The sequence below is a fragment of the Strigops habroptila genome, chromosome 15 (genome assembly GCF_004027225.2).
Source record: "Strigops habroptila isolate Jane chromosome 15, bStrHab1.2.pri, whole genome shotgun sequence".
In the NCBI taxonomy this organism is placed as follows: domain Eukaryota; kingdom Metazoa; phylum Chordata; class Aves; order Psittaciformes; family Psittacidae; genus Strigops; species Strigops habroptila.
Window position 1 is genome coordinate 10,981,807 of NC_044291.2, and position 23,727 is coordinate 11,005,533.

The 23,727-nt window shown below is 47.5% G+C and overlaps 1 protein-coding gene across 10 annotated transcripts in view; it reads left to right on the top strand.

The window, feature by feature from the left end:
* The window catches only part of ZNF618 (zinc finger protein 618), a 95,601-nt gene that overhangs the window by 61,202 nt on the left and 10,672 nt on the right, over window positions 1-23,727 (top strand). For 3 of the 10 annotated variants that reach the window (XM_030506899.1, XM_030506891.1, XM_030506894.1), the window contains 3 exons: window positions 3,743-3,826; window positions 4,889-4,945; window positions 18,783-18,860. In XM_030506899.1, coding sequence (XP_030362759.1) covers window positions 3,743-3,826; window positions 4,889-4,945; window positions 18,783-18,860 — 219 coding nt within the window. The remainder of the gene's footprint in view (window positions 1-3,742; window positions 3,827-4,888; window positions 4,946-18,782; window positions 18,861-23,727) is intronic. The other 7 variants (XM_030506889.1, XM_030506896.1, XM_030506898.1 and 4 more) reach the window with 5 other exon arrangements.

The following is a 23,727-nucleotide window of genomic DNA, read 5'->3' on the forward strand; positions in this document are numbered from 1 at the left end:
GAGGGGATTAGATCCTTTGGCATGTTATAAAGAAAATTTCCATCAGCAGTAGGTCTTTATAACCTCTTCCCAATGACAAGTTTGGGTTTTTTAAGCATCATGGTAACCATGAGGTACAAAAGACCCTGTTTCAAATCCTGGTGTCACAAACTGAGGAGAGCTTTCAGACAAGGACTGGTGTTATGGCTTGTCAGGGATGGGGAGTTTTGTTTCGTTTTCAGCTTTGTTTGTCAATTTACTGTTTGTTTCCCTCAAGGCTGATATTTTCAGGGCTGGGCCTGTGCCTGAGGAGGTAAAGTGAAGTGCAGGTGTCTTCACAGTGCTCCACTCCCCACGGGAACCACCAAGAGATAAACTAGGCTCCAGCAACAAAATTAATGGTACAGAACCATTACAGAGGGGGTAGAAGACTCAAGTTAAGGTTGATTCTCCCATAGCACTAGTTTCCTCCCTCCAAACAACATCAAACCTTAAAAAAAAAAAAATATATATATATATATATATAAGGTGAGGAGAACTGAAAAATGACTATTAATAACTAGGATGTGAGACATGGTGTTCATGTGCCCAGGCAGCAGGGAAGCACTTTTAAACCTGTGGGATTGATGGATACGTATTCCATCTCAGTGCAGAAGAACTGGTTAATCAGTTGGTGTTTAAACACCCCTGAAATGTCTGGCATGGACAGATAAGAGTGGTTGTGGTGGGAGAGGCCACAGGGTGCTGAGCAATGATGCTTTTTGTGAGATACACACATCCACAGCTACTAGATGTGGCAGTGAGTGATCTTACAGCTTATGAGTCCTGAGATTCCGTATTGCTATTGCACCTCTTAAACATATATATGATTTTATTACTAATTTGAGGTCCATCCAGTTCAACAAGTTAAAGCTGACAAACCTTTTTCAGTATTTACTTAAACTTGTACCAGCTTCTTCCAGTTTCCTGTCTTTCACGGAAGTGGAAAAACTGGGAACGTTCCTGGGGCAGAGGCCAGAGGAGCAGTAACTAGGAGAGGATTTTTGTAAAGGCACTTTTCCCCCCGCATTTCTCTAATTAAGAAGCATATGAGTACATTGGGTACAAACCTCGAGCCATTCTCTTCCTGTATGGAGGAGGGAATCTCATGATGCTTGAGCCTGGTAGATTGATCTTCAAACATCTAGTATTGTCCTGGGGGTCCTACCCTCTCTATCTGGTGGTGTCATTTCTGTGGTGTCTTTCAAGGCAGTGTCCTATACAGATGCAATCTGAGCAGTTTCTTGGGTTTCTGGTACAAGTGCAATGACGATAACACCTATCAGGAGGACAGTCTCCAGAAGGGATGCCTTCTGAGTGCTGCCATTAGAAATGCTCCACGTGGGCCTGGGTAATACCAGAGATGTGGAGCATCACTCCTTGCAGGCTTTGCATAGACACTTGGTAGAGTGGCACTTTATCTGTACAGATAATTTTGCTTTTCATGCAAAAGGTTCAGGTATGAGGGGAGAGAAAGACAACTTGTATCAGCTGCCCTCTTCTGTTTGGGAAGGACACAGTAAGACAGGGAGATGCATCCCACAGCTTTTTCTTATTGCCAGACTTGGCAACAAAAAAAGGATAGGGGATGAGGGGGATGAGAACAAAACTACCATGCAAATTTCACTTCCACTTATGACAGAAGCCAGGATTTGAACCTGGGTCTCTTGGGGGGTGGGTTGGCCAAATCCATTTTATTGTGGTCTCTTTCCCACTGTGATTTGCTAGTTACTTAAGGCCTCTCAATCCTATTCTTTATCTGTCAAGGGGGGTGGACTAGATAATGTCTCCAGTTCCTTTTCAGGCCTGTTTTATGTGATTCTGTTTAAACTGATTTGATTACCAAGTTTTCTTGTTGTCCTGCATTTTAGAAAGAGTCAGGAATGTAGGAGATTGAGAATTTGAGAAGCTGCTCAGGACTTGGAAGGGTCCACTAAGGACTGGCTGGACCAAAAGTCATGGGCTGGGAGCTTCATGCAGTTCAGGTCTTTTCTAGGCATGTCAGACATAAAGCCCATGTGTCTGAGCCACACTTCACACAGCACAGGGAGGCTGCAAGGAGCTGGGGCCTCTTTAGGCCTCTGCTCTGGAGTCAGGCTGAGAGAGCTGGGCTGGTTCAGCCTGGAGAAGAAAAGACTCCTTAAGGGGAGACCTCAGAGCAGCTCCAGTGGCTAAAGGGGCTACAAGAAATCTGGAGAGGGGCTTTGGACAAGGGCCTGTAGAGACAGGACAAGGGGAATGGCTTTAACCTGCCAGAGGGGAGACTGAGATGAGCTCTTAGGCAGAAGTTCTTCCCTGTGAGGGTGCTGAGGCGCTGGCACAGGGTGGCCAGAGAAGCTGTGGCTGCCCCATCCCTGGCAGTGTTCAAGGCCAGGTTGGACACAGGGGCTTGGAGCAACCTGCTCTAGTGGAAGGTGTCCCTGCCTGTGGCCGGGGGTTGGAACTGGATGAGCTTTAAGGTCCCTTCCAACCCGAACCATTCAATGACATGACAGCAGTTCTGACCACTCCAGTGGGCTGCAGAAATACCTAATGCAGTAATGATTGGATATCAATTTTCACCCATCCCTGTCCCTCCTGACTGAAAGTTTTCAGTCCCCCAACACCCTCCCTAGCCCATTTGCATGCTGCTGAGCCCAGCAGGGCTGTGCTAAGTCACTTTTAGATGATACTGCTGGGTGGCAGTAGACCCCATGAATGAGTCCATGTATGGGAAGGGTTTCTACAGCACAGACCATAGACATTAGTTTGGCTAGTTCACCTTTAATTTTATTTATTTATAGTTTATCCCTTGAGTCACTCCAGTCACTTCATTTGCCCAGATACTGCAAACCTAGCTGAAGTGAGATGAAGCCTCACACTGCTGGTACTGGTGAACCTATGCTAAGGGACACGAGCTTGAGGAGCATATGAGGCACCTCAGCTGTGCTGTGCAGTGACCTTGCAGGACAATGCAGCCATTGCTAGGGTCAGGAACCACCTTTGCACATGGGAGGGGTCCTCCCAGTATAGTTACTGAGAAATTGCCCTGTTATGTTGCTGCAGTGGGTGAAGCCAGTTAACTACCAAGAGCTCGGGCTGGCCGCTCACTCCAGAGGAGCCTGGGCCTGTCTGTGGGACCTGATGGTAGGGATGCAGGAGCAAGGTCACTGTTGGAGAGCATAGAAGGACAGGGGATCTACCACAGCTTTTCCAGGCATCACGGGCAGCTCTGAGGCAGCTCCTCGGCCGCCTCTTGAATGTTTCTAGGAGGGTGTTCAGGAAGGGAGTGTGGATTACTGGAAGCACAGGGAGAGCTGGGATAGTGCTTCTGTAGGTGACACTGCATGTTGTGATGGGGACCCAAGTTCAACTGGCAGACCTGTGCCAGAGGCTTTAAGGGCTGCTTATTGCCTTAAGAAAGAGTAAGATAAGGGTTGGGTTTTTTTGCAGGGGAGGAAGCCATGACCCTTATGGTTCAGTCAGGACTGGTGTTCATGGGCTCCCTGGTGTTCATGGGCTCCCTAAGAGCCAATCCAGGCCACCTCAGCCAGAAGGCATTCAAGAAAAATACCTGTTACCCCATCAATGAATCTGGCCCATTTGCCTCCAAAACGAGGTATTTCACCTTTCTGCTGTATTCAGGGTATGCATTTGTTGGCACAGGAGGATGTTTTGCCTCCTGTCTGCCTGGTTCCGTGTCCACTATTGACCAGTCACCATCCCTGCTTTGTTCTCCACCCAGCAGAAAGTGCTTTCAGCAGGAGAGTGGAAGGCAAAGCACAGAACAACTTTGAAGAAACAAACAGCAATTCTCAGAACTCCAGCGGTAAGTGTGTTCTCTCCCTCCTGCTGTTGCTTATCACAGCCTCTCCAGAGCAGGAGTCAGCTGTGGTTGGTGGTTGCTGATCTATTTGGGTACCTTCTTTAAGCTTGCAGGCTGCTAGCCTTCCTGGGGTAGTGCTCTCTTTTCGCTTCTCTCCAGCTTCCTGGCACTCCAAGCATGTAAAAAAGGTGATATTGGGGATCCTGCTCCCAAGGTCCAGGTACTTTAGCATAGGTTTTTCAGTGGGGAACAAAAATGTAGAGAAAGGGGAATATGGATGGAGATGAAGCAGTTCTTGTTCTTTGTCTATGCATCAGTGAAGTCTGTGTGAAGCAAAGCCTTTCGCAACAAGCAAGAGAAGTTCAAGGACTCTGAGTAGAACAGCAGTTTGTATGTCACAGTGATCCTAAATGTGGCAGTTCATTAACACATCACCATAACCAGAGTCCGTTTGTGAGTTCACTACCACACAGAGGTCACAGCATACCAGATGTGTAGATGTAGGACTGAAATATATGTGCTAGAAGGAATTAAAATTTACTCTACTTCTGGGGTTCGCTTTGAGTTTTAACTCCAGGTGGTAGTAACTAAACATAACCGCTGAGCTAGACAAGTTTGTTTAGGTACACCATTTATAGAGCTTACAAGGTTTTTGTCCTGCCAATGTATCCCCCTGCCTTCAGGTGGGACACTGCCATTCTCTTACGTTCCCTAACTGGAGCATACAGACAGACCAGATGAAATGTAATTTCAGCATCTCGATTTTTGAGTACCAAAATATGTGGTGTTCCCAATGCCACTGGCTGGGATGGACAGGTAAGGGAAGGGATTTCTCCTTGGAGCAGGTTTCGCAGCATCTGTTGGGGGGGTTTATGTCTGCCTGTGAAGCAAATAAAGGGCTTTCTGGATGTATGTTGCGAAGGAATGATGTGGTATTGGAAAACCCACATGCGGTAGCAGAGTGGGTTGATAGTGAACGGGAAAAAAGTTGTTTGTTACTAAACTACTGCGATTGTGTTTTGAGGAACAACCCTGTACTAATCCAAGCATTCACCACAATTACAGCTGTTCATTCGGGGACAGAAAAACCTAAAGAAAAGAGGTGTAAGCAGAACCCATCAGGTGAGCTTGTCTCTGTGTTTCAGGCACTTGTACTCTTTAGTCCTGTTCCACTTGGGTAGCAGCAGTCAGGAGTCATTAGGGGCTGGCCAAGTGTCTTCAGACAGCCTAGCCAGGCTGTTAGACATGACACAGAACCGTAGTTCACTGGCTGCCAAGAGTTACCAGCCTGACTTGCTGCTCTGAAAGTGGCCACTTGCCTCTCAGCAGGTCTGCTCCTCACGTCTTGTCTTCTGTGGGTAGTATGAGTGGTTTGTCTGAAGGGTTTCAAAGCCTTTAAGTGCACATCTTCAAATGCCAATGTACCGTTTGGGTTCCTGACTCCTCTGGGGCTCTTTGAAAGCAGCAGCCTTAGATTGTTCCTTTTTTATGCCTGTCAAGTCCTGTATAGCCTACAGAGGAAGGACAGAATTACCTTCCTTCATATCAAACAGCTCATCCCTAAAGCCAAGAAAGCTGCATGTGTTAAGTTTTGGAGAGGGAAAAGAGCCTGTATCATGGGAGGGGGTCCAGGAACTACTGACAGGAAGTCAGTAGTGGCTGTGTAGCAGAGTCCAAGACTTTAGTCCTGTCTGAACTATCAGATACTGACCCATTGTTGCTGTGACACATCTCACAGATCCTCCCTGCCATCTACTTGTACCAGCTCATATCACACTCATCTTTCTGAATCTGTTTCTATTTGAACTGCAACATTTAAAGCACATGAGTAAAAGCTTGTAGTAAAACTTAAAGGCAGAAGTTCTTACAAACTGAGTAGTCAGTTGTGTATGATTTGCTTGTCCTTTGTAATTTCTGTCTGCACCACATGTATTCTTGGTTTGATTTAGTGGCTCAGTCTGGGGCCTGGCAGAGGAGTTGCAGGGTGCTCACCTGAACTTCTATTTGAGCCTGGAAACCTGAGGAACTGGAGTGAGCTGCTCAGGACTGGTTTGAGGGGAGTTGGGCTCTGGTTGGAAGTAGTTCTCTCCTGCATTAAACAGCTGACACACTCAAAGCTAGACTGGTGCGTGGAGATGTATAAGCTTCTTCCCCTTTCTGCTTCTTTTCCATATCCCACATCCTCTTTTTTCTTCCCCAGCCCTGTTTTCCCCCTTAACTTCATCTTTCTGCTATGCTGCTTCCTCTGTGTCCCATTCAGTGCTCCTATCCAGCTCTTGCACCAAGCCATTTCTTCTATTTCTTCATATTCTCAGGAGTCAGTGTAAATGCTCTCATTGATAGCAGCCTGAGTGAGCATCACCATGTCCCACTCTGAATGGCACTGGTGATTAGAGAGGCCATGGAAAGCTCTGCAGGCATCTGTGTGCTTTGGTGTCCAAGCAGAACTCTCAGTAACTTCCTTTTTGAAGAGCCGTTTTCCTTCTTTCCATGGCTGTGTTTCAGTAAGTGGGACAAACTGTGTGGCTCCGTGTTCACATGTGTGATATGAACTCTTGGGAGTAACTTCGGTGTTGTTGGCTCATCCTCTCTTGTGCTCCAGGCAGCAGATTTCACACAGGCGGGGAGGCAGCTGGTGATAATGTGGTTGAGGATGACAGAAGGACGGACACTTCCATCCTCCCCACTCCCATCTGCTGCTTATCACCAAACTCCTGCTGCTGTGAAGAACAGTGCCCAGGTTTAGGGGGTAAATGTAGGTCCCAGCTGAGCAGCCCAAGAGCTGTGTGGCTCGACCTTGTTAAATGGTTGATTCCCTGTGCCACTTGCTCTTTGTCAGTGTGAGTTTTGTGTCACAAGCTCAGTCACAATGTTATAACACAGGATTTTTTCAGGCCACCCAGCTGGATACATTCTGCTGCTTCCTGGTGTCACCCTCCTGACTCGGGTGCCACAGACAGCTTCATATCTGGAGTGAGGGAGAGGACAAGCAGAGCAGCAAGGTCAGCAAGTAAAGCCACTTGAAATAGCCTTGGATGCAATGCTGCAGGGAGTCCTAGGTGGGAGTAAGACAACCATAATGGAAAATGTCTCCTCCCTGTGCACAGCCCCAGAGCAGGTACCTGGTATCCTTATCTAAGTAACCTGGCATCTTACTGCCCGTAAAACAACACTACTCTGTGGCTGTGTTTGAGTCCCAGCTACTAGCAGATGGATGGAGTGATGGAACCACAAAGTGGATGGAGAAGGACTATTCAGCTGCTGTCCACCTCATGACTGGGAGGGCGTGCCTTTTTCCCACTATTACATGGGAAAGAGTCTCCACAGCCCCTTAAACTTGCTTTTTAATGAAACCTGGAAGTTTCACAGCGCTTTTAAAATAGTATCTGCTACAATGTGCAGATTGCATCCCTGTGCTGCCTCTGGAGCACAGGCAGCCAACGCAGACATCCCAGATCACATGAAGCTTGTGATTATTCATTGCTGAATTAAGCAGGGTCCAGAAAACAATGACGTGACCTGATCCTGAAAGATGGAATTGGCTCATTGTGATGTGTGAGCTATTACTCATCTAAGATGCTGTAAAGCTGCTTTCCAGGAAACTCTCCTTGGAGGTGGGTGTTCTGCTGAGTCCTGACATGCACAGGGGCTTTCAGTACTGAATTCTCAAGAGGCCAGGCAATATTTGAAGGCCAGCTTGTGAAATACTCTTCTTGCAAAGGCTGGTGATGATTAGCCTGAGCACTGAAAGGAAAAAGCCCCAGAAAGGGTCAGATATGGGTATTGTGTTCAGCAGTGAAGGCTGCTGCCTTCTTCGTCCATTGTGCAGAACTGAAGTGGGGAGAGCATCATTTGCCTGGGAGGCTGCAGCCTTGGCCTGGCTGTGCTGTGCCATGTAACCACGCAGCTTCCTTCCCAAGATTTTGCATCTCTCCATCGTCTCACTTTTTGTCTGACCTTGGAAAGCCATGGGTTAGACCATCTCTAATTTTGTGGTTACAGCATGATCCAGCCTTGATGTGTGGGTCTGGATGCTATGGATGACTCCTTAGGAAAAGATTCCTGGTGTTGCACCACCTGTAGGCCAAGAGGGAGGAAGGAAACTGCGAGACTTGAAGAATCAAAAACAAAGGAGTAAGGAAAAGAAATAGTTCTTTAGATTAGCTATCTTACAATACAACCATCCAAAGGAAAACCTAATTGAAATGACAGTAGTTGTCGATGTCTAAACTTGGGAGACAGTATGAATGAGAAAGAGACAATATTTAAAATTACATAGAGAATTGGGAAATATTTTTAACTTTCAGCCTTGATTTAAGCTGTATAAATGTGTCTCAATTTCATCTGCTGTATTAGGTAACTATTGCTGTCATAAGTTCCAGTGGAACAAGGTTTAGCATATCCAGGTTTTAAATGTCAGTGCTTTTCATTCCTATTTACCCAGGGAAGCTTTTCTTTCCAGCAGGGTTTATTCCAGACAGGGTAGAGGGGCAGGAAAATACCACCTTCTTTCAATCAGTTCATGCCAAGCTGAGGTGAGACCAAGACTAAAAAAATGTAATTTCCTCCTTTGAGTTTAAAATCTTTGAGAAGTCCCAGTTCTCAAGAGTCAAAGGCCATAGGACTAGATTTTAAACATGCACTTTGTGGGATTTTCAGGAGTGCCAGTCTCTCATTTCCTCATCTTAGGTGCTGAATTTCTTTCTAGTGAATCAGTTTGAAATGCAAAACATTTTTCAGTACTGCACTTTGTTTTCCTGTTTATGCAGCACACTTGAGACCATTCTATTTAGCTACTGAAAATGTACATAAGCAGCATCCTACAATATATTAGGATCTTACAATATATTATGGTTCCTAATTCCCATCCAGTTGTAGCATGGAACTGTTTCAAGCAGAACGATGATCAGAAATGTCTCATTCACCACTTGCCACATAACCCAGTATTTTTGGTGTGTGTTAAACAGGGCAATCTCAAACAGAAATAGGTTCTGTGTCTTGTTTAGCAATAGAGCAGAACTAACCTTTAGTTTTATGGAAAGCAGCAAAAAGACAGAGTGCAAATCAGGGTTCTGCTCATGATTTAAATCTCTGCAGCTTTGTTTGGTGGTGGGAACAGACCTGATGTCTGCTTGAGTCCCTGTGCAACGTCTGTTGCAGTAGGAGGAGTTTGGCTCCTACTGCTGCCCTTACAGTGCCAGGTCCCCAGTGCATCTCAATGGAAGCCCAGACTAAGACCCTCAGCAGTGGCTCCTGCCAAACTTCTGTACCAAAAGGGCTGTTTTGCACTGGAAGTGCAGGTGCTCATGGTGCACACACAGGAGGAGTCAGCTAGGTGTGTTAGACACTGGGATCTTCCTTCCTCTCTGCTGATGGCCATACATCCTTTTCTGCTCTCTCTCTGTAGTCCAGTGATCATATAGCCCATCTGGTTGGGTTTCTTCTGGGAAGACTTGACTTTTAGGCTGGAATTTTTGGTGGGTGAGTGCAGCTTTAATGCCAGGGGCATAATAATTCTTGGTCTTATGGTAGTACAGCCAGCTCCTTGCGCCTCTGCCTCCCGAGACACGTATGGGTTATGTCAGCTGGACTGAAAATACAAATCCCATTCAAGTGATTCATCTCTTGGTAAATCTCTTTCTTGCTGATTGGTTGCTCTGCAAACGGTACAAGCCTGCTACTGCTGCCTTTCCACTGAGTCAGGAGGTCCAGGCCTGCTAAGGGCCAAGTTTGAGGAGTGAGGAAAAGGGGGAGAGGGGTTGTTATGATGTGAACTCCCACACTGGTGTAACTAAGCTGTGCAGGGCACGGGTAATGCTGATGATGGGGCAACACAATTGCACATGCGTAGAAGTGCATTTTTCAAAGCAGCCTAAAAATGATGTGCCCAGATGAAGGATGACCATCTGAGTGCAGTTCTCACCATTAGAATAAGAGTAACAGAGAGAGAGGCTTCAGTTAAGGAAGTGTTGCTTTGCTCTGTTACATAAATACGAGTTGCTGTGTCCACTGGGCATTTGCATGGAATTGAGGTTTCTGGGAATGGTTTATTTCTGGTGCCACATTCATTTAAGTTGTTCCAGACTTGTCATGTTGAACAGGCAACTTGTAGACAGGAAGAAAGATAATCTGGGTTAAAATAACCATTCAGCAGCAAGTCTCTGTGGGTGATATCCTGCCAATTGCTCAAGAGCCCTGGGACACCAGGAAGGACATTGAAACAATACATCTGAAAGACATTGTGGCAAAAGGGTGAGCAGTCAGCAAAACTGGGAACAAACAGGTGGTGACAGGCGCTGTGGATTGCACTCTTCAAGCACAGATACTGTGCTGGGCTGGGGCTGGACAGGACATGGCAAAAAGAATCACTGGCAGACCAGCATATGGGCAGAAAACCATTTCAGTTTTGCCTGGAGAATCTATGGAGTGAGATGAGCAAATCCCCAGAGCAAGCCAAAGCCAACTATCATTACTTGTTCAAACTATGACACTTCTGTGCCTGTTCTCTGAGTAGGTGGCTTTAGTGGAACTGACTGTGCTGAGGCAGGGACATTACAGTGCATGGATAACAAAATGGCCCATAATACAAAGATGAGAAACATCCAGCCACAGGCTTCACTTAACATACTGTAGTAGCAATACTTAGCAAGTAGCTTGAGCTCTTACTGCAGACTGACAATGGTTTTCATGTGTATAGGAAGTCAGGTGTAACAAGGAGACTACGTTGGCACTTCTGGCTGGAAAGCAGCCAGAGTGTGTTGAGAATTCCTTGCAGTGTGTGAAGTGGGATTTGCCTCTGCTGTGCCTTGTCCAGATCAGGTTCACTTCTGGGGGACAGTAAAATGTTGGGTTTGGGCCCTCAAAAGCTCAGTTGTCTCTGCAGTGCTGAAGGAGCCCATTAAAACCTGCATCATAGAATCACAGACTGAGACCTTAAAGCTCATTCAGTTCCAACCCCCTGCCACGGGCAGGGACACCTTCCACTAGACCACATTGCTCCAAGCCCTGTCCAGCCTGGTCCTGAAGCCATGGGATGGTCCAGCGAGCATCCCTGTGCTCACTGAATTGTAGCACTTCCCAAAACAGAGTCAGAGAGCACAGATAGTGTAAGAATGGCACCTGGAGGAGCCTGCCCTGTACAGCTGCTCGGTTGGACCAGATTAGGAACCTATTTCAGTGAAGATCCTCCCCCAGATACAGACCTCATGAGCTGCAAATAGCCTCCAGTGCAATGCTGTGTAATGGAAATGTGTTAAGTGACCAGCAGTGTTCTGTATCCAGCCAGTGACTTCCACACATACTCTTCTCATAGCACTGTCTATTGATGTCTTTACCAAGGATCACCCATGCCTTCATCCCTTGCTGGCTGCTCCTACCAGCTGAAGCTCTCTTCAACAGCTCAAGTCCTCCTCATGTGGAAATATTTAGCACAAAGACTCCCAGTGCTTGATCCATGTGGTTAATGAGTAAAGTTTTCTTTCCAAGCAAACCAGTCCAAGTCTGTCAGCCCCAGGAGCCTCATTCACTGCTGCATCAAATCATAACTTTGGACCTGGGACCGTTCTGTAAATGCGCTGAACTGATGACTGAGTATTTAACATTAACGGTTTCTTCCCCTCTGCAGGGGTTTGGTTCTAAAGGACCTCACCTGTAGGATACTGCCCAGGGTCTGAGGTGCTGGGAATCACTGCTTCTGCTCCTGGGCACTGCAGGCTGGATGCAGACAGCCCCTGGTTGACCAAGGGCTAGTTGAGCATTCAGAGTTTTCAATCCTTTCAGTTACACCTTAAAGAGGGGTTATCTGCAAGGTGTGCTGGGCAGGGAATGTGTGTTCTCAGCCTGCTTAGGAACTCCCTCATTCGACATACCATCCAGGGAGTCTACAACATCCTGGTTTTCCTTCCCAGCTTCAGTGTGAGGAAACTGCACAATAAATCTGAGAATTTGCATCTTTTTTGGGGCCCCAAAAAAGCATTTGTAAAGGTTTTCTTGCCCCCTTAGTGTTTCTTCTGTGGACCCTTCCCACTCGACTGTTTCTGTTATTGTAGCATAGGGTGTGTGTTAAAATCCCTGGACGTCTTAAAATGGGAAGGAAAGACACAGCTTCCTGGCCGTGAGAAACGTGACAGTGCACAGAGAGACAAAGCCCAGCTGGACATGACATAATTTGCAGTCAGCAGAGACCCCCATCCTGCCAGAGTTACATCTGGAAGTGCAGAGGAAGGATAAGGAGCAAGAGCAGGTAGGCAGAGCTGTGCAGCAGGCAGCGAGGGCTCCGCCAGACTCAATGTTGAAATCTCTTTCTCTTTTGCAGAATCCACAAGTCCCCTGATTTCAAATCCTTTCCCACTTTTACAACGTAAGTGTGATGGATGTCGGGGATACACCTCTGCCTGCAACCCTGCTGGCTGCCGTCCTGGCATTTCTCATGAATAAATGGGGGTTTTTATTACGAGTCCAGTGTTAAAGAAGGAAATGTCTCACTTCTGTGACTCTGGTTTCAGCTTTAAACGCAGCACAAGTCCTTCAGGGTGTTTATGCGGTATGTGTTTGCGAGACCATTTAGACTCATTTACAGCCTTCTGGGAGTTCAGTTTGGTGGAAAATGCCAGTAATAGATGTTCTGAGAGACTGAGGTTCAAAACCTGAAAACAAACCCATGTCTGAGTTACATTTATGCGCAGGAAAACTCATCTTCATGGCTCAGCTCTGTAAACACCTTTGCAGAGACAGTTCCCTTTGGCTGAAAGCACAGATGAGAAATGGGAGCCCAGGGAAGGGTGGTGAGCAAGCAGGGGAGGAAGGAGAACAGATTTGGGTGTCTGTTGGAGATGTTCTTGATGCTTTCAACAGGAGGAGCTGCTTCCTTTACCTTATGGTGTGTTTGGTTACTGCTTGGCTTGCGTCTGGATTCTAGGGGTGATGCTGTCTGCGCCAACCCTGTCACCCAGGACTTCTGTCCCTTGGTGCCGGCCAGCACTGAGGGCTGCACCCTGAGCACCCTGAATGCTTGGTCATTCTTCACTTACAAATCTGAGAAAGAAGCGAGAGCTTTGTTCAGAACAGGAGAGCTCACCTTTGGAGAGAAACCAAATTAGTGCCAACAAGTCTGACAACCCTGATGTATTTGGGTCTCCCCTTTTTAAAGCATCTCCACAGCACTTTTTTAGGTAGTACCTCTTATTGTCTGAGACGGGTGGAAGTGACAGGAGTTCTGTTTTCAAGAAATTCCCACTTATTTTGGTGTGATGGCATTTTTCTAGGAGACTGCTGTTGGTCCTCGTGTATTGTTTCATCAGCTGTGTCAAAAGAACTGAAAGATGCAGTTCTGCTGTTATCAAAGCTGAAGCCAATGGAAACAGTGAGCAGGCAAAAAGACTGAGAAGTTTCCCTTGCAGCTCTTCTGCATTTGTTTTTCATCAGAATGTGGACAAAAGTGTTGAAATGTGGGTCTCTGTGGAGGAGGACACTGAGCTGCCTGGGGGTCTGCTGCCCACGCTGCTGTCAGGCCCCGAGCTAGTGCTGGGGTTCACTCAGGGCTTTTGCTGTTGAAACTTTCTGTTAAAACCTCTCAACTCGTGTTCACTCCTGGCCTCAAACCAGGCTCTGCTATTTTCTCTGGCTTAGATGTGGCAATGAGATTTAACATGGGAATTAGAGTGATTTATTTAAGCTAAGCACAAATGCTGGGTTTTCTCTTGGCTTGGCTCACACAGCCTTGCTGCCTTACTTGGGAGCCTTGTTCACTGCATATATATAAAGCACTAATAAAAGTGTCTAATAATAGCCCTGAGGAAAGATGTTTTAAATTGTGCCACCAGCTGTGAGTGTTTGTTCTGTGTGGCTCAAGAGACTGGAGAGGCTTCAGCAGCTGCTGATGCTTTAGGTTTCTGTAAAGGTGTTTTCAGAGGGCACCTGGCCAAGCAGGAGGGTGACGTGACAGCATGTTGTGTGCAGAGCAGAGGGGGCCTGGCTCACAGAAGAGGTTGGTTTTCCTGGAGGAGGATGCTTTTGGGGAGCATGAGCACTCTGTGCTCAGCCACCAACACCAGTGCACCACAGACAAATGCCTCTTTGCAGGACAAAAGCTCTTTGGTGCTTGATCAGGGTATGTAATGCCATTGTTTGAGGATGCTGCAGTGCTTGAGTTTGAGAGAGCTGGCAAGGGACTGTTAGAGGTGCCCTGGGATGCGGGTTTGCAGTTCCAGCCGCACTGCCTGCTTGCAGTGGGTTTTCTTGTGCTGTCCACTACACAACCCCTCTGTGTTGTGGGAAAATTCAGAGTGAGACTCAAACTCCACTGAGATCAGTTGGCTGGAGAACAGCCCTTGTCTGCTGGCAGACAGGACATGTTCAGTGATCTCCTCCTCCTTCCAAATTTCAAATACTTTGCCCCAGAAGGGCTGTTCAGAGGCAGGATCCCGTTGCTGCACAGGCTCTCCAGCTTGTTGTGCTGCTGCAGGGAAGTGCATCTTAGCTGTGGCTGAGTATGAACCCATATGGGAGAGCTGGAGATGTATCCCAAAGCCTGCAGAAATGCAGCATCCCTGAGTGCTGTCCCAGCTTCACAGCTTTGGGCTTGGCTGTGCGGAAAGGTTGCTTTCTGGAGGTGGGTAGAGGGGTGAGAGCAGCTTTGCATTTCATCTTCTGAGATGTGCAGTGTGAGATGCTGGGCTGCAGAGTTAGAGTTGAGCATTGCAGGATTTTCATGACTTAGTTATTAACATGAAATTTTTGTCAATAGTAGAATCTCAGAACAGTTTGGGTTGGAAGGGACCTTCAAAGCTCCCCTAGTCCAGCCCCCTGCAGTGAGCAAGGACATCTTCAACTTGATCAGATTGTTCAGAACCACATCCAGCCTGGCCTTGAATGTCTCCAGGAATGGGGCATCCACCACATCTCTGAGCAATGTATGCCAGTGTTTTACCACCCTCATTGTACAAAATTTCTTCATCACATAGTAGAGAGGCCACAGTCTGATCCATACGAACTGCAGAACTTTGTGCCTTGGTCACAGGCTGGCCAATACAGCAAGAGCAACCAAAGCTTGGGTTACTCTGAAGACAGTCTTGGTGAGCTCTCTGCCTGCATCCTTCCACCTTTCGTGGCTGTGTAAGGTTTGGGCTCTGTTCACACATCACCCAGCTGCTTCAGGTTGAGCAGTGGTTACTGGGAGTGAGCTGTGGAAAAAATGAGAGGAAGTGAAAGCTGCTCATGCAGCCTGGTGAATTCGTGCTCCGCTTGAGATACATGGTGAAGGCGAAGGAAGGTTGTGAGAGTGCAGTAGCCCCACATGCCTGCTGGGAATTGGTGGGGTCTTGGGATGATGTAGCCCATGTCCTGCACCAGCTCAGGGCTCTGAGGGCTGTGGTTACTGGTGTGAACTGGAGCCCCAACCTGCAGCCTGAGGAAGCCAAGTGCACAGCAAGAGTGTAGTGGAGAAAGAGCACCCTCGTCCCCAGCCCATGCCAGGGGAACAGAGCTAGAAGGTTCACAGCACCTGGCACTGCGAAGAGGCCCATGGGCCCAAGTGAGAGCCAGGACCCTGTCTGAGCACGTGGGTACATGGCTGGGTTTCTCATCAAAGGGGTACTGTTGCTCCTGCCCCACCTCCCAGCCCTCAGATGTGGAGCAACAAGAGGAATTGGTTCCTCAGAAGCAGTGGAGGGTTTGAGGAGGGGAGGGAGAATGTTTCAAGCAGTGGGACACAGGCTGTCCAGGCAGTCCTGCTGTGGGTTGGAAGTCTCTGAGCCATTTCTGATTGCACGGCTGCTCTTCCTGCTTTGCTCATACCTAAGGCCTGTCTTGACCACCCAAAGCAACTGGGGCTGTTGGAGAGCACACATGCTCTCAGAAGGTTGGTGTGAGCAGCACAAATGGGTCCCAACTTTCCTTGTACCGTCACCAGCAAAACTGAGAGGGAAAGGAGAGGTTTGTGGATTGGAGCAGTCACAGGCCCCTTGCTGAGTTCTCCATCTGAGTTCAGATGGAGAACAGATCCCTTCTGGATGCAGGGAAGCATCCAGAGCAGGGCAGAGGGGAGCTGAAATTCCCCCTGGGAAGGGAAGCGGAGGTCCCGCAGTGCTGTGGAGGGGGCTGTGCTCCCAGCAAGGAGAACAGGCACAAGTGGGGCTCACAGGGGTATGCAGAGCAGTTCTGACAACGTCTCCAGTTAACTCTAGGTTGCAAGCAGAAATCAAAGGGAGGGGGATTTACTCGCTGTGTGCCAGCCCAGGTGAGGAGTTCTGTTCTGGCGGTGGCTTTTGCCTGGTTTCACATACAAATTGCCTCTTCCTTCTCCCCACTTGCCCTCTGTCCTTCTTCTAGCCCTGACACATCCCACTTCCTTCCAGCCAGCCTGGCTGTTCCCAGCTCCCTGCTCTGTGGAGCATAAAGGGACTTAGAAGCTGAAACCTCAGAAGTACGAGGATTTAGAAAGCCCTGGAAAGTAAAGCAACTTCATTCATTCCCACAGGAATTCTGCATATCCTCCCAAGCATCCCGTCCCTCCTCCCTGGGAACGACTTTTGAGTTTAAATGTTATCCCTAGTTTTAACTTTACTCATCTTCGCTTGTGGCAAACTGTAGACTTCTCTGACTCTTGGTCTCAAAAGTATTTAGAAAATGTTGAATGTGAACCTGGTTTTTGAGAGTCAACAGTGGTTTTGTTTCCAGAGGTGGACATTTATGTGGTGGAACAGAATGGGGGGGATTTTGGAAATGGGATGGAAATCCACAAGATTTTTCTGAGAAGAATCACGTATGAGAGACCTTTCAGAGTCCCTGAGTGCACAGTGTGTTGTAGTGGCAGAGGTGGGAACTTGAGGTGAAGAACTGCCAAGACCTTGATGGTCATTGCATGATGGATGGAGATGGAGAGAACCCAGAAAACTGGTCAGGAGTGAAGGGAAGTCAGGCAAGGGGAGAGTTAGAAGAAAGGCAGTGCAGGTTTCTGGTGGCAAAATAGCTAAGAATATACCAGGAGGAGGGAAAAGCAGCTCGGTGAGACAGAATAAGGAGAGAAGGAAATGTGAGGATGTAGTTAGAGAGAAAAATGGATGTGAGACGTGCTGCTTGGAGAGGGCTGGATGTATGTGAGTGAAATTCATAAATGTGCTCTCAGCTGCCAAGGTCTTCCCTGTTTTTCACAAGCACAGTTACTTAAGTACAGTATTTCCAAACTTCCTCACTACAGCAAAACCCATAAAAAGAAAACACAGTGAGTTAAATAAAGCATTGAGCACAGCCCCTCCAGATGGAGCTGGCTGCATCGGTTCAGAGGGCTGGTGGCTCTGTGGAGAAGCACAGCAGGGTCTCCAACCTTACAGCATACGAGTATAGCTTATGTGAACCCCTCATGGTCTCTTCTCTGTTTCTCCTCACAGCTTTCTGTAGCCATCTGATGAATTCTGAGGTTCGCTACCTGCAATAGACTTCTTACAGATCATAGCCAAGTCAGGCTTGTGCTTTCCTGTACTTTGGTTCTTCCATCCTAGATGGTGCTGCTTTTGCTTACTCATTGATAGAGAATATGTGTTTCCCATTGTATTGTATAGATACAGATTCCTAGTGTATTGTAGCAATAGACCTTGCTCTGTGTGTGTGCCAGGCATTTATATGTGAAGTTGTTTCTATTCCAAATGCTTGCATTTGTCCATTCTGCTGTTCTGAAACAAAATGCAGCAGCATGAGTAGCGCTGGTGTATCTGAAGGTGTAGAAGCAAACTGCAATGTTAATGAACTTCAGCCACTGTAGTTTGATGTTACATCTGTCAACTAATGCACTTATACTGTTTAAAGAGCAACTCCAAACATTTGCTGTTAGGTTAATGCAGTGGAAGAAACGCACTTTCAACATACTCGTTAGAACAGAACTAAACGTGTCTTTCAGCTCATGAGGGAGCTCTGCACCCAGCTCTTTCCTGACTCCAGCTCATCCATGTACTCTGGCAACACGGCTCTCCTGCTCTGCTCTCAGCCCTGGCACAGCTCTGATTCCTGTGCTTCCTCCCTTCCACCTCTACTTACCCAGCACCGTGCTGCTGCCAAGCCCAGTGGCACTCACCATTCCTCAGGCTCGCTGCACTTGTGACAGCCACAAAACCCCCCAGGCTGAGTTCCTCCATGGCACTTCATCCCCCAACTTCTGAGCAACACGATTTTTCATAACCTGCTGCTCCGTGTCTCAGGAAAGGCAGCAGAGACTCGAATTTGACCGGACTGGATATAAAATGAATTCACCATCTTTGCTTTCAGGCTTAGAAAGCACTCAGATACGCTTGAAACAGCCCACAAGAGGCATGAGTTAGTGAACCCCAATCAGAGTGCAGCCTCTCCAGTCTTTGTGCAGATTCATAGAATCACAAGCTGGTTTGGGTTGGAAAGGTCGTGTAGTCCAACCCCCCCACAATGAACAGGGACTTCTTTAACTCGATCAGATTGCTCAGAACCACATCCAGCCTGGCCTTGAATGTCTCCAGGGATGAGACCTCTCTGGGCAACGTGTGCCAGTGTTTTACCACCCTCATTGTAAAGAATTTCTTCATCACATCCAGCCTGAATCTCCCTCTTTTAGTTTAAAACCATCACCCCTCGTCCTGTCAGAACAAGCCCTGCTAAAAGTCACTGAGATCCCCACACACACTGGCAGGAGCTTTGCTTTATTGCACAAGCTGTCCCACTGCCATCCTGGCCTTCTCGTGGCAGTGGAGTAGTGAAGTGAAGCCCATGGAGAAGTGCCCAGCCCCAGCCCAGAAGCAGTGACCTGCCCTAGTGCCTTCCTAAATCACAGCCCGAGCCTTCAGGTGCGGTCCTAAGGAGCTGCTGTGACATGCACACATGGGCCGAGGTGACAAGGACCACAGGGCGCTGCCCCGCTACTGTACAAACTGAAGTATGCACATGTGCTGCTTCCCTGCATACTCTGTGTAATTCTTCTGAACTGATTTCTCCCAAACAGAGCCTTACACCTGTGGAGCTTGTGGAATCCAGTTCCAGTTTTATAACAATCTCCTGGAGCACATGCAGTCCCACGCAGGTAAGCTGGGCACTTCAGTTCTGCGCCGCTGCCTGATGCTCACCCCCTTGTGTGTCAGTCTCTGTGCTCACCATTTCCAAAGCCCCAGTAACCTCACCTGCAGCAAAAAAGATCCTCAAAGGCTGGAGCACGTAGCAGTGGCTGACAGTGCAAGGCTCAGGGAATGCCATAAATCTTACTGTTTTTCCTAGGAAGAGAGGAAACATGCCATGCTAGCATAGAGCACATCACGCTACTCATTCCCTTTATCCAACAGAATCTAGGGCATGCTCAGTGCGTAAGCACTGATGGGTCACTCCTACAGCAGATTAAATCCCTTCTGCAAAAAGGGTAGTTCTCATGGAAGCAAACAAAGCAAAACTGCTCACAGGGCAGCAGAGCCTTTGCCCACGGAAGTCCCTCTCTGTGCTTGTGTCTCCTGGAGTTCTGCAAAGGACTGAAATGTGTTCCCAGAAGAAGAATTTGCCATCTCAGCAGCTGTGTTCATTTCCTTCTCAGCTATCTACAAAAGCAAATGCCAAGGAGCAGTTCCACTACGTTGTTTCTAAGACACCTTTTTTGATCTTTATCTCAGTACATAAGAGATGACTAAAGTTTCAAAGCAGAAGATGTTTCAAAGGCATTATTCAGAATATTCAAAACCATAGAAACAGGATATTTTTCTAGTAGCAGAACTTTGTCCTTTTTTGACTCCTGAATGAAAATTCAAGTGAGTTAACACAGGTTTACAAATTAATTCACCTTTGACAGACCTGTGTGCTCCAACAGACAGCTGCTCTGTTGAGATTCGGTTCAGTGCTTGCATCTGCCTTCATGTTACAGGTAAGCCCTGAGCAGAGTGACACAGGAGGACGAGTGGCTTGAGGATAGGCACATTTTCCATTCTGTAACAGTAATTCTAATCAAAATTCTTAATCTTGTTGTGATTTAGATTTTGATAGTGTCCCTTGAGTTCTTCATCTGTGCGGTTCCTCGGATCCAGTTCAGTTCTCGTTGGCAAATCTTAGCACAGGTTTTGTGTGTTGCTCAGCAGCTCTTTTATCATCTTTGTAATGTAATGAAGAGACATTCAGGGTAATTTGTTATGAGGTGGTGTGAGTTTTATGGCTGTTATTTTCTGCTAAAGCATAAGCTGGTTGATGTGGAGTAATTGGACTTTATGTTACACCAAGGAGCAGTGCAGCTTGGCTCAGGGTAGTGGCTGCCATCACTCCATGGTGTTGGGTTCTACTCTTACTGTTCCTCTCTGGCAATTCCTGTTTGCCTCTAAGCTGCGTCCTGAGCATCCTGTTCCTTCTGGTCTCTGGTACTGAAATGCAGCATTTTGAGATGCAGCTCTTGATGACACTGAGTAGAGGACCTGCAGAGGAGGGACCAAGCTAAAGTGTCAAAGAGGGGATGGCCCTTCAATGGCAAGGTGTGAGCTATTGAAAACTTTAAGCTAGTGCTATCTGCAGCTTCTTCCTTCTCTCTTTACAAATGACCCATGGTATCTGGGCTTGTTCATCTGGGTCACTTTGGATACAGAACAGGGCTGGAGGGGGCAGGTTTCTGTGATCTGACTCATAACATTAGCAGAGATACATTAAATCTCCTCTCCCCAACTTAGGATTCCTCCTGTTAAACTCTTATTTTCTCATCTCTCCCTGCTCTGTTTGTAATTCACCGTCTTCTGCTTGGCTGCTTCCTCCCAAATGTCTCACTGGTGCAGTGACAACACAAAGACACTTGTCCATGTCTTGTGAAACTGCGTTCTCCAGGCGTCCCTGAGGTAGCCATCCCCATCATGGCATCTCTGTGTGTGGTCCCTCCAGTCCTGTGCTCCTGCCTCCTCCCTGGGAGGAGCAGCAGCCTGTCCTCCAGATCTGTGCACTGGGGGCAAGGAGCATGGTACTTGCTCTGTGGGGTGAGGGCAGAACAAAATGAAGAGGTGTGAAAGCTGCAGCAAGCTCTGGTGGGTTCTGAATATTGTGCTTTATCAGAGCAACGGCAGAGATCACATAGGGTTTGCAGTTACTCTGCTCGCAGTTTGTTGCCTTTCAGCCTGTCAGGGCCTGGGGTTTTCCATATCCAAGAAACAGCATCGGCACATCTCTGAAGTCCAGGAGTGCAGAGACCTTGCAGTAATCAGCAGAACTGGTGGCACAGGATCATCCACATACTGGGGACACTGACGTAGTGGTTTATACCAGTCCATATGCCTGGTTCAAGGAATGTTTCATTATGGGGATGCCAGGTTGGATGAGGCTTGGAGCAACCTGCTCTAGTGGAAAGTGTCTCTGCCCATGGCAGGGGGTTGGAACTGGAGGCGCTTTAAGGTCCCTTCCAACCAAACCAGTCTGTGATTCTGTGCAGAGATACAGGAAGCCCATATGGGTCAAATACTCCTTCAGTTAATGTGTTCAGGCATCCAGTTTGGCTTATGATGTCTGGTGCAAAGGGCTCATCTCTTCCAACTAAATGCGATGCATCCACTGAGCCCGTCTTGGAAGTGCCTGAAGCTAGGGAATGTGCTGCTGGCCTTGGGGAGCAAAAGCAGGGACATACTGGCTCTGGAGTCACTCAGAGGGATGAGCCTGGGGCTAGAAGGTAATAAGGAGAGATTATAGCTCCAGAAAGCAGCTACACAGTGAGGAGAAGCAATTAGAATGTAAATTGGATGCTGAAAGGCAGAAATAGAACAGCAGAATACCAGGCAAAGGAATTTGTTCTGTATTTACACTGTACAATATACAGCTTTGACTCCCTTTAGAGTACTTTGTTCAGGTCCAGTGCTACCACATAATGCCCTTCCTACAATCTAGAGCTGCAAAATAGAAGGACGACTAGGCTGAACCTGGATTAAAGGATTGGAGGAATGAAGAGAAATTAAAGAACCATGATCTGTGTAGTTCACAGACTGCCTGATAAGGAAGATGAGGCTGAAATGCACAAATCTCATTAATGCCATATTGAATGCCAGCAGATATTTGTACATAATAAATCCCCTATTAATATGAAACAGATAAAGAGTTAGGGGAGGAAATAGAGAGGGTTTCTCCCCCCACCCCTCACTAAGACAAGGACAGCCTGAACCATGAACAAAGTTCGGAGGGAACATCCAGCATCTTCCTTTGCCTGCCCACAGATGTTTGGAGTTGAGGACACTTGTGGTGGTAGCTCACGAGCAATTAGTCTGCGTAAATGCTTGGGGGAAAATGATGTGTCGTATCTAATCACTGGCTTTCACTGGAGCATCTCCTGCTCTTCAAGTCTCTTCCTCACCTGCAAAGATGGACTTCTGTCTGCAGTTCTGAATGTGGCAATGCTCCCCATGACCAGTGGGTTCTCTGGGCACATAGAGTTCTCAAAGCAGCCCCATAGTCAACCGTGGTTCTGTCATATCCTGGATATCCTGGGTGTTGATCCAGTCTGTGCCCAGTGCAGTGCCCAGATGTAATAACTGTGCAGTCTGTCACTGTTCATCACAAGGTCTGTGAATGCCCCAGCAGTTAACGTGCAGAGCTGCTCAAATTTGAGAGGGTTTGTTTGTAAGGAAGAGAGCACTGGAGTTCATCACATCGTTGCTTGTCTCTAGATCCTGGCTGGTCTCCCTTCTCTCCCAGGTCATTGCCTCACATGGAGAGCAACTTTGCCCTCTCCAGTTTGTTCTGAAGGGCAGTCCAGTGCTGTGCCCAGCACCAGGTTGACCTGGGCTGCAGAACAAAGAACTTGGGTGTGCCTTAACAAGGCATTCCTCTAATTCCTGCTCTGCTGTCAGGAGTGGTGGGGCAGGATTCATTTCACTGAATCCTGGTGTGCTGGTGTGCCTAGGCTATAGTTACTGCTACCTGAGCTGGTCAGCATGGACTCCCTTTATAATCAGTGGAGAAGAAGTCATTAACTCCAGGTGAGTTCAGACCATGATGGGTCTTGTACAAGAGGCATCTAGTTCTACCTGGGTGAATGAATCGAATTAATCACACTCTTGAGCCTGTTTTGCACCACTGAGTGTAAAAGGAGCCCTAAGAGGCTTTGTGTGTCTAACAGAGATGTCCAGAATTCGGCAAGATGAGTCCATCTGTGAAGAGTAAAGGGCCTGTTTTGTCTTCTTTGGGTTTAATTATGTCCTTCTGTTCAGCCTCATCATCAGTCTCTCCATCTTTCTCTTTCCTCTTCCACCTCTCTTCATTGTCCGCTCTATTGCTGCTTCACAGCCTACTTCAGAGCAGTTTCATAGTGAAGCTTACTAAGAAATAGAAAGTTTCCTGTAGAGGGTGGGGGAGAAGTTCTCGGGGCACAGGAGAGGAAAGGACATGGATACAATGCAGAATTTACTGATTCATGCATTTCCTTGAAAGATCCTTTCAGATTGGCAGCCAAAGTGTTCAGCCCACTTACATGTATAGAATTGGGAGCATGAACACAGAGACCCTGGAGCAGTTGCTATCTTTGCAGCCATAGGGAGGAACAATCTTTGGTCACACTCCAGAAACTTGGGGGTTTTTCCTTCTTGTTTCCAGTCTGAGGCAGCAGTGAGCAGCCTGAGAGAAGATTGGCTCCCTTTCTACCATGGGAGGAAACCCTGTGTGCAGATCGTAGTAAGATCTGCAGGTACAGAGGAGTTGAGCAGAGCTTGAAAGACAAAGTACTCAGCAGTGAAGAACAGGGAAGCGACTTGCAGTGCAGAAAGGGGCAGTAAGGCAGAAGGATAAATGTTTGTTACACCTCCTTTCATTTTGAAAGCAAGTAAATTGCACAAGGACCATCTGTTCCTGGTGTGCAGCTCCAGTTGATGTGGAGACATTTCTCAATGTGTGCTGATGGCATCAATGTCACTGATACACAGAATAAGCCCTTGTCATTACAGCCCCATTTTGGGAGGTGG